Genomic DNA, 17,743 nt, shown 5'->3' with positions numbered 1-17,743 from the left:
AACAAAATTCATGAGACTCATGTAGAACTTTAGATTTTTTCAAATGGAGTAATCATTTATTTCATACATCCATAGAATATTTACAAAGGAGTGGCACACACTTGGCCCACTAGAAAAGCTTCATTTACAAGTATAATCAGTGATCATGTCTAGTTATCTCAGAAACAAATCAGTTAAAAATTTTTTGAAGTCTCATCTCATTGAAAATTAAGGAAAACCTTCGATGGAAGGCAAAACCAAAATAGAATTGCAAACTACCAAAAGAGCAAAAAGAAAAAGAAGACTACTTCTTTTTTTATGCTGAAAAGAGATTACTTCCTAACAAAGCCTGAGTTGGAGGGACTGCCATAGTCTTGAATCCCTCCAATTATCAAGGAAGAAAGACCAAAAATATGGAAACCCAGCTCTCATCCCTCAAAAGAAAACAGAAACAAAAAACAGAATTCAAAAGAAATGAGAGGACAAAGAAGATAATAATATGGTTTTTTTTAATTAACATATAACATATTATTTGTTTCAGGGGTGCAGGTCTGTGATTCATCAGTCTTACACAATTCACAGCACTCACCATAGCACATACCCTCCCCAGTGTCCATCACCCAGCCACCCCATCACTCCTACCACCCTCTCCTCCAGCTACCCTCAGTTTGTTTCCTGAGATTAAGAGTCTCTTATGGTTTGTCTCCCTCTCTGGTTTTGTCTTGTTTCATTTTTCCCTCCCTTCCCCTATGATCCTCTCTCTTGTTTCTCAAATTCCTCATATCAGTAAGGTCATATGATAATTATATTTCTTTGATTGACTTATTTTGCTTAGCATAATAGCCTCTAGTTCTAACCATGTCATTGCCAATGGCAAGATTTTGGTTTTTTGATGGCTGCATAGTATTCCAGTGTGTGTGTGTGTGTGTGTGTGTGTAGATATAGATATATGTCACATCTTAAAAAAGATAAAAATAAAAAGTTCAAATTACTGAAACAGGAACCCTCCCCTTAAAAAAAAAAAAACACAGGAAAGATAAATGAGCTTAAAAACCGTTATTTGAAAAAGACTAATAAAATAGATGAATTTTATGAGCCAGATTTTTTTTAAGAGCGAGGGTATAAATATAGAAGATAGGAAATGAGAGCTGAGGACATGACTACAGGTGTAGGGAAAATTAAAATTATTTGGAGAGAATATTCTGTGCAATTTTATGGCTAACCAACTTTGAAACTATTGAGGAAATGGATGATTTCCTAGCAAAATATAAATTACCAAAATCAACCCAGGAAAAGTTGGAAACTTGAACAGCTCAATTACCACAGAAGATTATATTTATTATGTATTAAATATTGCCTGGGAACCAGATGGTTTCATGGCTGAGTCTTATTTAACATTTACAAAGGCGACAATTTCAGATCTATTTAAATGACTCCACATAACAGAAAAAAAGAGGGAAAAGTCTCCAATTCATTTCATGAAGCCAACTTAGCATTAACACCAAATCTGATAAAGATAGGCCCCATAAAGAAAGCTAGATAGACCAGGGTTGGCAAACTTTCCCTGTAAAGAGCCAAATCGTCTATATTTAAGGTTTGCAGTCCATACGGTGTCTGTGGCAACTACTCAGCTCTGTGTTGGAGCTCAAAGGCAGTCACAGACATTATGTAAATAGATGAGTGCAGTAGTGTTCCAATAAACCTTTATTATGGACACTAAAATTTGAATTTGATATAGTTTTCAAGTGTCACAAAATATTCTTCTTCTTCCGGTTGTTTTTTTTTTCCCCCCCTCAACCATTTAAAAAACGTGAAAACCATTATTGGGTTGTGGGTTGTTCCAAAATGGGCACTGGGCCAGACTTAGTCTGGTCATGGGGCATGGGGTGGGGGAAGCAGTAGTTTGCTCACCCAGGGCCAATGTAATAGCCCAATCTCACTCATCATTATAGATGTAAAAATGTAAAATAAAACATTACTGGGGCACCTGGGTGGCTCAGTCAGTTAAGCGTCTGCCTTCGGCTCAGGTCATGATCCCAGAGTCCTGGGATAAAGCCCCACATCCGGCTCCCTGCTTGGTGGAGAGCCTGCTTCTCCCTCTCCCTCTGCTGCTTCCCCTGCTTGTGCTTGCTCTCTCTCTCTCTCTCTCTCTCTGTCAAATGAATAAATAAAATCTTTTAAAAATTACCAATAGAATCCAGCAATATGTCAAAAGAATACTACAATAAGATGAAACAAAGTTTATTCTAGGAATGTCTCAATCATCAGGAAGAATTAGCATATGTCCTTAGTGAACAATTTAAAGGAAGAAGGAACAGCCTTTTGATCAAATCAGCATATGCTAAAAGGATGCTTATTAAGTTCCGCAGCTGATCTTAATAACACTCTGGGTAAAACTGGAATAGGAAGAAACTAGTTAAAATTGATGAAAACTTATTTTGTTTTGTTTGAGGCGAAGAGCATTCCAAATGGTGGGGGGGAAGAAAACCATGACCAATAAAATCAGGAATCTAACAGGGATGCCTTCTATCATTCCTATTATACATGGTGTTTTGGTATTAGCAAACGCATAGATTGGGAAGATCAGTATAAAGTTTGAAAGGGAAATAAAAATTATTTCTTTCTGGTGCCAATACGATCATATACCTAGAAATTCCAAGAAAATCCAATGAGAAAAAGCAATAGATGAGAAGTAATAGAAAATTTGGGGGTGCCTGGGTGGCTCCGTGGGTTGAGCCTCTGCCTTTGGCTTGGGTCATGATCGAGTCCTGATTGGGCTTTCTGCTCAGCGGAGAGCCTGCTTCCTCCTCTCTCTCTGCCTGCTTCTCTACCTACTTGTGATTTCTCTCTGTGTGTGTCAAATAAATAAATAAAATCTTTAAAAAAAAAAAAGAAAATTTTGTATGTAAAATAAATATATAGAAAACTGATATAAAATAAATACATAGAAATCAGTGATGTTTCTTCATTTTAAGAGTAATCAAATGGAAATTGGGTTGGATAAAACTTTCCATCCACAGCAATAACAACAAACTATTAAATATTTAAGAATAAATTAAAGTGTAAATAATGTAAAATTATTTTTACATTACACAAAAAAGTGTAAAATAAAGTTTTTGTCATTAAAGTGACAAAAACAACATAAGATAGGGTGGGGCGATATAGGACCAAAGTTTTTATATACTATTGAAACTAAACTGTATTAATTTGACTAGGTTGCTGTAATTTAAGATGCTCATTGTAATCCTCAGAGTGACACTAATAAAAAATTTAAAAATATATAGTAAAGGAAATAAGAAAGAAATCAAAATGGTAAACTAGAAAATCTAACACAAAAGAGAGCAATAAGGGAGGGATTTTAAAAAAACAAGGATATGACATATAGAAAACAAACAGCAAAATGGCAGAAGGAAGTTTTCTTATCCATGATTACATTAAAGAGATTAAACTCCCCAATCAGAAAGCAGAGGACAACAGAATAGATTCAAAAATGAAACAAAAGAGGGTGCCTGGGGGCTCAGTTGGTTAAGTGTCCAAGGTTCAATTTTGGCTCAAATCATGATCTCAGCGTTGTGAGTTCAAGTCCCACATCAGGCTCTGCACTGGGCATGGAGCCTGCTTAAGGTTCTCTCCCTCTCCTTCTGTCCCTCCCCCATTCTCCCTCTCTAAAATTAAAAACAGAAAAGCACACAGTCTAACTATATTGTGTCTACAAGACATTCTCTTTGCATCCAAGAACACAAGTTGAAAGTGGAAGGATGGAAAAAGATATCCCAGGCAAACCATATCCCAAAAGAGATTTGGGTAGGTATACTAACATCGGACACAGTAGACTTTAAGACAAAAATTGTACAAGAGACAAAAAAGACACTATATAGTGATACAAGGATCAATCTATCAAGAATATGTAATAATTATAAATATATATGCACGTAACAAGAGTCCCAAAATACAGGAAGCAAAAAATGACAGAAACCATGGGAGAAATGGAAAGTTCAACAATCATAGTTGGAGACTAATCAATAAGTCAATCAGACGAAAGATGGACAAGGAAATGGAAGATGTGGACATCACTAAATAGCCATCAGACCTGGCAGACCTCTACAGAACACTCCACCGAGCAACAGCAGAACCCACATTCTCCTCGAGGGCACAGACCATATGTAAGGCCACAAAACAAGTCTCCATAAATTGAGAAAGACTGAAATCACATAGAGTATCTTCTTTGGCCAGAGCAGAGTGATAATAGAAATATACAGGAATAGCAGAATACTAATAAAAATTAATCATTCATAATAGAAGGAAATCTAGAAAATTTACCACTTTGTGGAAATCAAAAACACTTTAAGGGTGTCTGGGTGTCTCAGTCAGTTAAGCATCAGACTCTTGATTTTGGCTCAGGTCATGATCTCAGGGTCATGAGATCAAGCCCTGTAAAGGGCTTGGTACTCAGCTCAGAGTCTGCTTGAGTTTCTTTCTCTCTCCCTCTGCCCCTCCCTCAGCTCACGCACATGCACGCTCTCTCTAAATAAACAAATAAAATCTTTAAGAAAAAAAAAAAAACACTCTTCGGGGCGCCTGGGTGGCTCAGTGGGTTAAAGCCTGTGCCTTCAGCTCAGGTCATGATACCAGGGTCCTGGGATGGAGCCCTGCATCAGGCTCTCTGCTCAGCGGGGAGCCTGCTTCCCTTCCTGAGATGAACAAAATAGAAAATAGAAAAACAACAGGGGTGCCAGGGTGGCTCAGCCGGTTAAGCATCTGACTCTTGCTTTTGGCTTGAGTTATAAACTCAGGGTCGTGAGATCAAGCCCGGAGTTGGGCTCCATGTTCAGCATGAAGTCAGCTTGGGATTCTCTCTCCCTCTCAAGAGTCTCTGCCCCTCCCGCTCATGCTCTTTCTCTTAAATAAGTAAATAAATCTTAAAAAAAAAAAAACAGATCAATAAAAACAAAAGTTGATTCTCTAAAAAGACCAACAGAATTGAAAAACCCTTTGCTAGACTGAACGAGTGAAAAGAGAAAAGACTTGGTTTACTAAGATCAGGAATGAAAAATAGGGACCTTATAAAATAAAAAAGATCATAAGAGAATCTTATAAACAACTGTATGCCAGCAAATTAGATAGCCATGGTGAAATAGGCAGATTCCTAGACACACACAAAGAACCAAAACTGAAGGAATAAGAAACAGAAAATCTGAAAAGGCCTATCACAAGGAAAGAGATTAAAGCAGTAATTTAAATATTTCCAATAAAGAGAAGTCCAGGACTAGTCAACTTCATGGGTGAATTTTATCAAACATTAAAGAACTGATACCATTCATTCTAACATGTTTCCCAAAAAGTGAAGAGAAGGGAATGCCTCCTAATTCATTCTTTGAGGCCAGTATTGCCCTAAGACACTGCCAGACAAAGAAACCATAAGACCATACCAAAAAACCCCAAAAAACTAAAGACCAATAATAATTATAAGTGCAATGCAAAAAGTTTAGCAAAATACTAGGAATCAAATCCAAGAGCATATTTAAAGGATTATATGCTGTGACCTAAGGGGATTTATACCAGGAATGCAAGCAAGGTAGATGCAACATGTGAAAATTTATGTAAATAGAATACAAGGCTACCAAGAGTCAGGGGAAATAATTGATACAGAAAAAGAATTTGACAAAACTGGGCACCTGGGTGGCTCAGTGGGTTAAGCCACTGCCTTCGGCTCAGGTCATGATCTCAGGGTCCTGGGATCGAGTCCCGCATCGGGCTCTCTGCTGGGCGAGGAGCCTGCTTCCTCCTCTCTCTCTCTCTGCCTGCCTCTCTGCCTACTTGTGAAGTCTCTCTGTCAAATAAATAAATAAATAATCTTAAAATATATATATATATATATAATAGCCTTTCATGGTTAAAAAAAAAAAGGGAAGAAAGAAAATTCAATAAGCTAGGAGTAGAAGGAAGTTTCTCAACCTGATAAAGGGCGGCTATGAAAAACCCACAACTGACATCATACTTAATGGTGAAAGACGTTTTTTTTCTCTAAGATGAGGAAAGGACAAAGATATCTGCTTTCATCATTGCTATTCAACACTGTATCAGAAGTTTTAGCCAAGGCAATTGAGAACCAAAATGCATCCCAAATGGAAAAGTAGAAGCAAAATGATCCCTACTTGCAGTTCACATGATCTTACATATAGAAGATGCGAGAGAATCCACAAAAAAATTATTACAGTTAATAAACTAATTCAGCAAAGTTGTGACATACAAAATAAACACACACACAAACCATTTGTATTTCTATGCACCAGCAATGGAAAATTCAGAAATGAAATTAAGGAAACAATTGTAGTTATAGTAACATCAAAAGGAATAAAAATCCCTAGGAATAAATTTAACCAAGCAGGTGCAAGACTTGTACACTTAAAACCATAAAATATCGTTTAAAGAAATCAAAGGAGACCTAAATACATGGCAAAATATTCTGTGTTCGTGGGTCAGAAGACTTAATATTCCCTACATTGATTTACGGAGTCAACACTATGCCTCTCATTCCCACTGCCTTTTTTTTTTTTTTAAATGGAAGTGGAAAGCTAATCTTCAAGTTCATATGGAATTGCAAAGGTCTCGGAATAACCAAAAAAAACCTTGAAAAAGATAAAGTTGGAGGACACAAACTTCTTAATTTGAAAACTTATTGCTAAGCCACAATAATCAAGATGGTGTGGTACTGGTATAAAGACAGACATGTAGGTCAATGGATTAGAATTGAAAGACCAGAAATAAACCAACAGCTCTATGTTCAACTGATTTTCAACAAGGCTACCAAGAGTCAGGGGAAATAATAATCTTTTCAAAGAATGGTCCTTGGACAACAGGGTAACCCCCTGCAAAGGCATGGCATTGGATTCTTATCTCAGAGCATATACGCATATTAACTCACAGCCGAAGTCCTAAAGGTGAGAAATAAAACTATAAAACTCTTAGAAGAAAACATGGAAGTAATCCTCATGACCTTTGGATTTGGCAGTGGATTCTTAGCTGTGACACCAGAGCACAAACAACAGAAGAAAAATAGATAAATTGGACATCATCAAAATTAGGAACTGTCGTGCATCAAAAGACATTAATGAGGGCAGTGAAAAGACAACCTGAAAAATGGGTGAAAATATTTTCAAATCATATATCTGATAAGGTCCCAGTGTCCAGAATATATAAAGAACTCTTACAACTCAACAACAACAAGACAAAGAAGCCAATTAAATAAGTGGTCAACGGACTTGAACAGACATTTCTCCAAAAATATACAAATGCCCATGAAAAGGTGTTCAACTCAGAACACTCAGTTCAGGTCGTGATCTCAGGGCCCTGGGATTGAGCCCCATGTCAGGCTCTCTGCTCAGCAGGAAGTCTGCTTCCCTTCCTCTCTCTGCCTGCCTCTCTGCCTACTTGTGATTTCTGTCTGTCAAATAAATAAATAAAACCTGAAAAAAAGAGAAAAGAAAAGGTGTTCAATGTCATTTATCGTGGGGAAATGCAAACCATAACCCCAAATGAGATGCTATAATTTTTAAAAATGGGCAATAACGAGTCTCCACATATTGGCAAGCATGTGGAGACAGGTGGGAATGCAAAATGGCCCGGCTGCTGTGGAAAACAGTCGGGCGGTTCCTCAAAGGGTTAAACACAGAATTCCCGCATGGCCCCGCAATTCTGCTCTTGGGAGTATAAATAAAAGCACTGAAAACAGGTGTTCAAACTCATACTCATACACAAGAGGTCACAGCAATGGTATTCATAATCACCAAAGAGGTTAAACCACTCAGTTACCTGCCAGTTGATGAATGGACACACAATGCATGGTCTATCCACACAGTGGAACAGTATTCAGCCGTAGAAAGGAATGGAGGCCTGACACATGCCATGTATACCATGATGAACCTGGAACACACGCGAAGTGAAAGAAGCCAGGCGTGTGGTCTAGGATTCCATTTATACGCAACATCTGAAATAGAGTCTAAAAGCAGATTCTCAGTCACCAGGGCCTGGGGTGACAGAAGGGTAATGGGGATTGACTCTGTAATGGCTACATGGTTTCTGTCTGGGGGATGAAATTAGAATTAAAACATGTGGAAGACAGAAACTGGAAGTAGATAGTTGTACGGCACCGTGTGGGTACTAAAAGCCACTCGATTATACACTTTAAAATGGGTAAAATGGTCAATGTTGTGTTCTATGATTTTTGTTATCTCAACCAACTTAAAAAGATACTTAAAAACACCCAAAACCAGTCTTACATTTCCTTTAGGTACATGGATGTAATGCATCTATAAATCATCATTCAGGATGCCCTTCAAGCGGGGAGCGGTAATAATGTAAAAAAGGATTGCTGAGGGAAATTTCAGCTTCAAATGTATGAGTTAAAAATAAATTATTTTGGGGGTGCCTGGGTGGCTCAGTGGGTTAAACCTCTGCCTTTGGCTCAGGTCATGATCCCAGGGTCCTGGGATCGAGCCCCGCACCGGGCTCCCTGCTCAGCAGGGAGCCTGCTTCTCCCTCTCCCTCTGCCTCTCTACCTCCCATGTGCATTCTCTCTCACGCTCTCTCAAATAAATAAGTAAAATCTTAAGAATAAATAAATATTTTTAAATAGAAAATTTCAGCTCATCTGTGCATGGTATAAATTCCGGAGGACGAGCTTTGGGGACAGATTTCATGGAACATTCGCTTTCCCCCTTATATGTTTCTGCATTATTTGAAATTCAAGCAACAGGTAAACCATACTTATAATCAGCGCAAGAATTCAGGCAGAAGAGAGCCGGCAGCTGGGAAGGAGAGAACTGATGAAACAGAGGCCAAGTCTCGTGCTCTGTGATCTGACCCCTCAGCCCCACCAGCTGCCACTTTGTGAATATCTATCTGCAGAAGCGTGAACATAAAAGCGATGAGCAGGTTCTTCCAGGGACTTCTAAGCAGGAGACAAAGCCAGAATATTCTTGCAACAACCCAACCAGGCCAGAGTTGGAGTAAGGGAGAGATCTACAAGGAATAGTGGGATCTGGCAACCTGGACCAGATGGACTGAGCCTCAGAACACTGGCCTCAGCCCCAGCCTGGCAGACTGGGCTGGGAGTGAATGGATGTCTGATGCCATCAGTGCAGCGATGGGGGCCTTTGAGAGACTGATACCAGCGCTCTGCTCACCCAGACTGATGGTCATTAAAGGAAGCAATAGGGTCTTCTGCCTATTTGACTTTTTTTTTTTTAAGATATACATTTATTTATTTATTTATTCGACAGACAGATCACAAGTGGGCAGAGAGGCAGGCAGAAGAGGGAAGGGGAAGCCGGCTCCCCACTGAGCAGAGAGCCCAAGGCGGGGCTCGATTCGGGGCTCAATGCAGGGCTCGATCCCAGGACCCTGGGATCATGACCTGAGCTAAAGGCAGAGGCTTTAACCCACTGAGCCACCCAGGTGCCCCCTGCCTATTGGACTTTTTTTTTTTTTTAAGATTTTATTTATTTATTTGACAGAGAGAGAGATCAGAAGTAGGCAGAGAGGCAGGCAGAGAGAGAAGGGGAAGCAGGCTCCCGGCTGAGCAGAGAGCCCGATGGGGGGCTCAATTCCAGGACCCTAAGATCATGACCGAGCTGAGGCAGAGCTTAACCTACTGAGCCACCCAGGCGCCCCTTGCCTATTGGACTTTTAACATGAGGCAAAAGTGGCTGGGTGGTTGACAATAGGGTCAGAACCTGTGAGACACCCCAATAGCCAGTGCCATGGCCATGAGGACAAGTGAGCAGGTGAGGCTTCAAATACACAAAAACAGGAGCTGCAGACTGTGCACAGGCCAACAGTAAACCGTGGGCCCCCAGCAAACCCACATGCAGAAAAATGAATGCTGGGACACATGCTGAAGCCAGAGCCAGAATGGCCTTCCAAACCCCGAAGGACTCCCAGCATCTCTGCATCACCTGCGTCTGCACTTCCGGTCCTAACTCTGAATCCTAGAAACACAGCTTTCCCTGAGCTCCCAGGAGACCGGGCTGCACAAGGCAGGGCAGAGCCAGGTTTTGTGGGACCTGAGGCTTATATAATTTGGAAGGCCTACTTTAAGAAAAAGGATGCAAAATTACAGGCTTAAAATTAGGCAAGTGAATATGTAGGACAAATAAAGAAATCGCAACCAATCGTAAATTTTCGAAAGTCGGCAAATACCAAAGCACTACACAGCGTTTATATCAAACCACTGTTCCACATCTATCATGGTTTTCCAACATTTTTTTGCAGCATAACCTGTGAGTACTTCTTCATATGACGATTTCGCAATGTCATTTTTGATAAAAGTGTGTTTATTTTGGATGGACCGGATGCGTAAAGTGCGATTTCTCATGCTGCCTTCCACACTGTTCATAGCAGCTCCCCTAGCTGATGCCCTGAAATCACAAGAATTCTGATCAATTCTCTTTCACCAAATTCACACCAAAATAAGAAAGAAGTATGGTATGCTTTATAATTGTCTCACTGTGTTATCAAGTATATTCCCAATAAGACAGAACTTCAGTTTTAATCAGGCGTCAGTGAGAACAGCATCTTCCATTTATGGTTTTACATATCTGATAACAAGAACTTTCTACAGACTGGCTCTTGTCTCCACACTTTTCAAACCTCCCTTTTCCTCCCCTGCCCAGCTACTTCTGGTGCCAAGCACTGACTGGGGGACACGTTCATATCTGTCCTATCACTGTAGCACCCTGTGTCCCCCCAAATTCATTCCATGGCACGGTAACAGGTAGGAAACCTCTAGGAAGCCATCTCTAATGAAATGGCTAGCAAGGACATGTCTATTCCCAGGGGTGACTGTGAAACCCATAAATCTGCCTCATTAAACCCAAAGTAAGCAGGCATATCCGTGGTCATGTCCCAAAAGAGGCTGCAGCCCATTCCACACCACCCAATATAGAAGGGTGACAGGAGGCACCAGAGAGGTGGAGACAGAGGCCCTCTCTAGTTGCAGCTAAGGGACCTTGCTTCCCCAAATTTTGCATGAAATCATACTTGCCCGCAAACACAGTGCTTGGAGGCCATCCCACGGGCTCTGCCACTTGAGCTTCTGGAAATCCAAACCTGCTATGGATTAGAGTTGTGTGCCTCTCTCTTTGCTCCCACCAGCAGGAGCAGAAAGACGTGACCGGAAGGCATAGGAAGATCAGGACTCAGGATGCCACTGGGGTCTGAGAAATATACCACAAGCAAGAAATATACCACAAGGCGCCCCCAGATGACAGGAACCACCAAATGAGGGGATTGGCCAATCCGCAAGAAGACACGAGCAAGAGGCGAGAGGAGAGAGATGTGACAAAAATGTGTAGGGTCAGGACCTGATGAGGGGGAACCTTGTGTGTAGGTGGGCGGGGTCTCATGAGGGGCGTGACTAACAGTTGAGGGTGGGGCTAAAGACTCAGGTGTCCTAACTGACAGATGAGTGAACTCTTTAGACCGGGGCCATGGACACACAAAATGTGAGTAAGGCCCACCTGGCAGGGGCCTGCCCCGCGGATGATGAGCCTTGACTTCCAATGAGTGGGAGACTGGAAATCAGACGGATGGGCCTGGAAATGAAGGGGCAGGGCCACTTAGGCCAGGACCCCTTTCTTCCCAGCCCCACAGACGGGGACCACAAGGGGAGGGCGTCCCACTGAGCATGTCCGTGTTCTTCCCTCCCCCGATCAGTCGGAGAAGGCAGCCATAAAGATTCAGTCATGGTGGCGTGGCATCATGGTGCGCCGGTCGCTACTGCATACAGCCCTCAGGGCCTGGGTCATCCAGTGCTGGTGGAGGTCGGTGCAGGCCAAGATGCTGGAGCAGAGACGGCGCCTGGCACTAAGACTCTACACCTGCCAGGAGTGGGCCGTGGTGAAGGTGCAGGCGCAGGTCCGAATGTGGCAGGCCCGCAGACGGTTTCTCCAGGCGCGCCAGGCGGCCTGCGTCATCCAGTCTCACTGGCGCTGGCACACCAGTCAAACCCGGGGCCTGATCCGGGGCCGCTATGAGGTCAAAGCCAGCCGGCTGGAGCTTGACATCGAAATCCTCTTGACCTAGGGACGTAGCAGAGCCAAGGAGACTGGATCTCTCTTCCAATAAAGACACTTACTGACCACAGTCGTGCCCTTTGGAAATCAGACCCATAAAAGAGGGATCCACTCCAAAGTCATGGTCTGGAGCCCGTCCCAGGGCATGCCACCCTAGACCCTGGCACCTACTGCAAACCTGAGTCTTCTTGCACCCCAAAGAGACCCCCACAGCCCAGGATGGGCTCTGACACCTCAGTTAGCCTTGCTCAGCCAGGCTCTGCGCTGGGTCTAATTTTTTGGCAGCCCCTCCCCTGGCTTCTCCATTCAGGGTAGGACACCAGAGAGGCTGCAGCCAGAGCCAGCTGGGAAAGCCAGGATTCCACAGTCCTGTGCCGGGCAGGGCCCTCGGGGCCAGTACAGGCTTGGCGGGGAGCCGGGAGGACAGGGCACCCAGCTGAGCAACAGCCCGCCAGGCTCTGTGCCTTCCTGGGGGCTAGTCCGCCAGAGCCATCCCTGGGGGAAGGCCAGGCCAGGACTGAGGAGCAGCAGCTGTGCGGGCTGCTTCGCCCCCAGGGGCTGAGACGAGGCTTCCCTCCCCTCCGCTGGCCATTTCTGGGGAGAACCAGAAGCGGAGGGGGAGGGGAGAGAAAGCCCCAGAAGGTGCGGCTGAGGAAACAGGCAGAGGGAGTCTGGGGTGGGCAGGGGGAAGGACTGTCCCTAGACTGCTGGAAGTCATTGGTTTGGGGATCATCCTCTAAGTCTTACCACATCCTCAGAAGCAGCTGTCCTGGAGTCCCCCCAAGATCCCCTGTATTGGCCCCAGTCCTTCCACAGACTGCCACAGCCTCCGCAAGGTCGGCCTCAAGGGGGCGTCAAGGGGCCTCTGAGGGCTGAGTCTGCTGCGAACAGGCGGCGTCTAGGTTCAGTTCTCCGTGTACCAGTCTCTCACAGCCTCTGCTCTGACGTTCAGGGTCCCTCAGATGTTTGTCTTGGAAGCTGCCTCCCAGAAGCCTGAGGCTCGTGACCCTCCCTAGGGGTCCGTGATGGGTGGCCTTGCCCAAGGGGTGGGAGGACCAGCTGGGGAGGTCCTCATGGGCCTGGCAAGTGGGTAAGGATTTCCTCCTCTTCAGGACTGTGTGTGTTTTGGGGTGCTTGCGTGTGTTTGGGGCTCAGGGCAGTGTCTCCGGTACAGCTGTGGCAGGTATGGGGATTCAGAATCAGTCGGACACCGGCCTTCAGTAGCTGCAGGTGGCCATGGCGCAGCCGGATATCTGCTCTTCCAGAGGAGCCCCTTCAGGAGTTTTGGGCACGGCTCTCACCTGCCCGCCTTGCAGGAGCGAGTGGTAGGAGGCTAGTTAGGTCTGCATCCTAGCAGGACAGAATTCTGTCTGACTGTGCCTGCAGCCACCACCGCTGCGGTGAGAGGTGGTTAAACCGAGGCTGGCAAGGCTCGAAGTGTCTGATTCTTAACCTGCATTGGATGCTGGAATCCTCTGGGACACAAAACACACCAACGCCTGGGCCCGCCCACAGATTCTGTTTAAGTGGTCTGGGGAGAGGCCTGGGCATGATTTGGAAACTGCTGAGTTTTTGTTTTGTTTTGTTTGGTTTAAGATTATATTTGCCTATTTGACTGCGAGAGAGAGAGAGAGAGAGAGAGAGAGAGAGAGAGAACAAGCAGGCAGAGCAGCAGGCAGAGGGAGAGGGGGAAGCAGGCTCCCTGCCAAGCAGGGAGCCTGATGTGGGGCTCGATACCAGGACCCTGGGATCACGACCTGAGCCAAAGGCAGCCTCGTAACCGACTGAGGCCTTCCCAGCCGCAGGCAGAGGAAGTGAACAGGATGTTGGATGGGAGTCCACAGACAGGACCCCCGTTAGCACCCAGGTCCACCAGAGGTGAGGCGGCAGGCAGGGCCTTCAGAGGCAGACACCCTCCTGGAACATCACAGAGCCTCCCTTCTCTTCCCTGCTGCCATTGAGAATTGGGCTGCCAAGAAACTCTCCCTGAGAATATACTGCAACCCCAGAAGTGAGGATGGGGTGGGGGGCAGTGATGCTGGCAGCCTTGGGGCAGCCTGAGGGGACTCTGAGGAATTCTGTATCCCCATTCTTGCTCCTCCCCCAGACGACACTGTGTCCCCAAGAGATAGGTGCCCTAGGCCTGATCAACAAAGAAATTTATTGACCCTCAGACTGGTCTGCATACTGGGCTCCTAAGAAGACAGTTCAGGCAGTGAGGGTTCATCCCCTTCTGGTCCCTTCCAGTCCTGAAATAGGATTCCCAGGTGGCATTTCATCTCCTTACTCCCAGGATGCCTACCCCGTGCTCTCAGGCCCCTCACACGACTGACCCGTCTCCAGCCTCAGCTCTGATCCCACCGTTCAGGTCTCCATCCTGATTTGTGTTTTGCTTCTCTCTGTCCCACATGGCAAACCCAAAATGAGATGGCACTGAGCCATTTCAAGATTTACAGTAGAGCTACAGTAATCAAGACAATACGGTACTATTGAAAGAACAGACAAGTAGATCAATGGAACCGGAGAGCCCAGAAATAGGCCCACACAGATACAGTCAACTGAACTTGGAAAAATGACCAAAGGCAATTCAATGGAGAACGAATGATGTAAAAAAAAAAAAAAAAAAGTGACTCTAGACATAGACCTTACACCCGTCACAAAAATTAACTCAAAATGGACCACAAAAGTACAATACTCCCAGAGCCACGAAAGAAATAACCAGCAAGCTAGACTTCATTAAAATAAAAAATTCTGTTTTGCAGAAGACACTGGTGAGGGCGCCTGGGTGGCTCAGTTGGTTAAGCGACTGCCTTCGGCTCAGGTCGTAATCCCGGAGTCCTGGGATCAAGTCCCACATCAGGCTGCCAGCTCCATGGGGAGTCTGCCTCTCCCTCTGTCCTCCCCCTCATGCTCTTACTATCTCTCTCTCAAATAAATAAAGTTAAAAAAAAAAAAAAAGAAGACGACACTGGTGAGAGAATGAGATGATAAGCCTCAGACTAGAAGAAAATTCTTGCAAAAGACACATCTGATAAAGACTGGTTATCTTAAAAAGACAAAGGACCCTGAAAACTCAACCCTAAGCAAATGAACAACTCATTAAAAATTAAGAAAATTATGAGCAGACAATGTAGAGATGGCAAATAGGCCTATGAAAAGATGTGTCACAACATATGTTATTAAAAAATTGAACATTAAAAATTAAATTTAAAAATTTTAAATTAAATTTTAAATTTTAAAAATGAAATCACCCTATACATCTATAATTAGGAAGTCTAAAGTCCAAAACACTGATAATACCAAAACACTGATAGCACCAAATATGGAGAAACAGGAACTCTCATTCAGTGCTGGTGGGAAGGCAAAATGCAAAAAAAGAAAAAAAAATACACTCTGGGAGACACTATAGTTTAATACAAAACTGAAGTAGGCTTCCCCATAGGATCCAGCAACTGAGCTCCTTTGAATTTACTCAAGTGAGTTGAATGTCTACACAAAATCTGCGTATGAATGTTTACAACAGTTGTATTCATGATTGTCAAGTTGAAAGCAACCAAGAAGTCCTTCCCTTGGGTGAACTGAGAGACCTCCTGCTGTGCATCCATACCACAATGGAATATTTAGTGAGAAAAAGAAATGAGCTCTCAGGGACACCTGGGTGGCTCAGTTGGTTAAGCAGCTGCCTTCGGCTCAGGTCATGATCCCAGCGTCCTGGGATCGAGTTCCATATCGGGCTCCTTGCTCAGCAGGGAACCTGCTTCTCCCTCTGCCTCTGCCTGCCATTCTGTCTGCCTGTGCTTGCTCTCTCCCCCTCTCTCCCTCTGATAAATAAGTAAAATCTTTATGGTGAAGTGAAAGTGGTCTGGAAAGGCTATGTATTACATGGTTCCAGCTATATGACATCCCAGAAAAGGCAAACTACAGAGAGAGTAAATAGTTGGGTGGTGTTTGGTGGAGGAAATGAGGGATGAATAGTTGAAGAACAGAAAATTTTATGGTATTAGAACTATTCTGTATGATAGTATAAATGCAGATACATGAAATTATATATTGGACAAAAACCATAGAGCTACATATACAAAGTGAACTCTAAATTATGGATTTCAGTTAATAATAAGGGATCGATATCAGTTTATCAATTATAATAAATGTAGCACACCAATGCATGATGTTAATAAGTTAAACTGTGTGCAGCAGGGAGCCCATAGGAACTCTATTTTTCTGCTCAATTTTTCCATAAACCTAAAACTGCTCTAAAAGGAAAGTCTGTTAATAAAAAATAAAAGGCATAATGATTAGAACTAAAGTACTAAGGCTGTCTGCATTTTTAAGCAGCCTGATTATGTACATAGAAAATCATAAAGAATCTACCTAAAAACCTACTCTAATACATGAATTTAGAATAGTCATGTCCAAAGTCAATTGTCCAAAGATATACAAATGGCCAACAAGCACATGAAAAGACGTGTAATGCCACTAGTCATTAGGGAAATGCAAATCAAGACCACAATGAGATACCACACCATACCCATTAGGATGAGTTTTATTAAGAAACAAAAACTGGGGCACCTGGGTGGCTCAGTCTTCAGGTGTCTGCCTTCAGCTCGGGTCATGGTCCTGGGGTCCTGGGATCAAACATTACATTGGGCTCTGTGCTCAGTAGGGAGCCTGCTTCCCCCTCTCTCTCTGCCTGCTGCTCTCCTTACTTGTGATCTCTCTCTCTGTCAAATAAATAAATAAAATCTCTTTTTTAATCTTAAAAAAAAAAAAGGAAACATAAAGCCAAAATAACAAGTGTTGGCAAGGATGTGGAGAAATCGGAACATCTGTGCATTGCTTGCGGGGGGAATGCAAATGGTAGAGCTGTTGTAGAAAATGGTATGGAAATTCTCAAAATATTAAAAATAGAATTACCATATGACCCAGCAAGTCCAGTTTTGGGTATATACCCAAAAGAACTGAAAGGAGAAATACAACAGATACTTGTACACACATGGTCATAGCAACATATTTGCAATAGCCAAAAGGAGGAAGCTACCCAAGTGCCCATTGATAAAGGAATGCATAAACAAAATATAGCATATATGGAATGTTACCCACCTTCAAGACGAATGAAATAATTTTGTCATAATTTTTGACATAATTTACAATATGAATGAGCCCTGAGGACATAATTCTAAATGAAATAAACCAGTCACAAAAAAATAAGCACTGTATGATTCCACTTATATGAAACTCCTAGTGTAGTCAAATTCATAGAGACAGAAATTAGAATGGTGTTTCCAGGGGGAGGGGCAGGAGGGAATGGGATGTTAGTGTTTATTGTGTACAGAGTCAGGTGGAGAAGATGAAACAGATTTGGAGATGGAGGGTGGAGATGGTTACTTAATGTGAATGTTTAACCCCATAGAAATGTACTCTTAAAAATGGTTAAGATGGAAAATTTTATATCACATATATTTTACGACAGTAAAAAAAAAAATAAACAACAAACTTCAAACTGAAATTAAACTTAAATAAGCATTTCCAATAACATCGCAAAAATCAAATGTAGGTGGCTCAGTCAGTTAAGCATCTGACTTTGAGTCAGATCATGATCTCAGAGTTCTGGGATCAGGCCAGCTTCAGGCTCCACACTCATCATGGAGTCTGCTCATCTTTCTTCCTATCTGCCCTTTCCCCCACTCATG

General features: G+C 43.3%; 1 protein-coding gene across 1 annotated transcript; it reads left to right on the top strand.

The window, feature by feature from the left end:
* Positions 1-11,468: 11,468 nt before the first annotated feature.
* Positions 11,469-12,063, top strand: IQCF6 (IQ motif containing F6). Its single transcript, XM_059387835.1, has 2 exons — positions 11,469-11,483; positions 11,695-12,063. Exons 1-2 carry the CDS (start codon positions 11,469-11,471, stop codon positions 12,061-12,063), a joined length of 384 nt encoding a protein of 127 aa, XP_059243818.1.
* The last annotated feature ends 5,680 nt before the right edge of the window (positions 12,064-17,743 follow it).

The sequence above is a fragment of the Mustela nigripes genome, chromosome 2 (assembly GCF_022355385.1).
Source record: "Mustela nigripes isolate SB6536 chromosome 2, MUSNIG.SB6536, whole genome shotgun sequence".
Lineage (NCBI taxonomy): Eukaryota > Metazoa > Chordata > Mammalia > Carnivora > Mustelidae > Mustela > Mustela nigripes.
The sequence above is the reverse complement of the archived record's forward strand: the minus strand, read 5'-3'. Positions and strand labels throughout refer to the sequence as shown.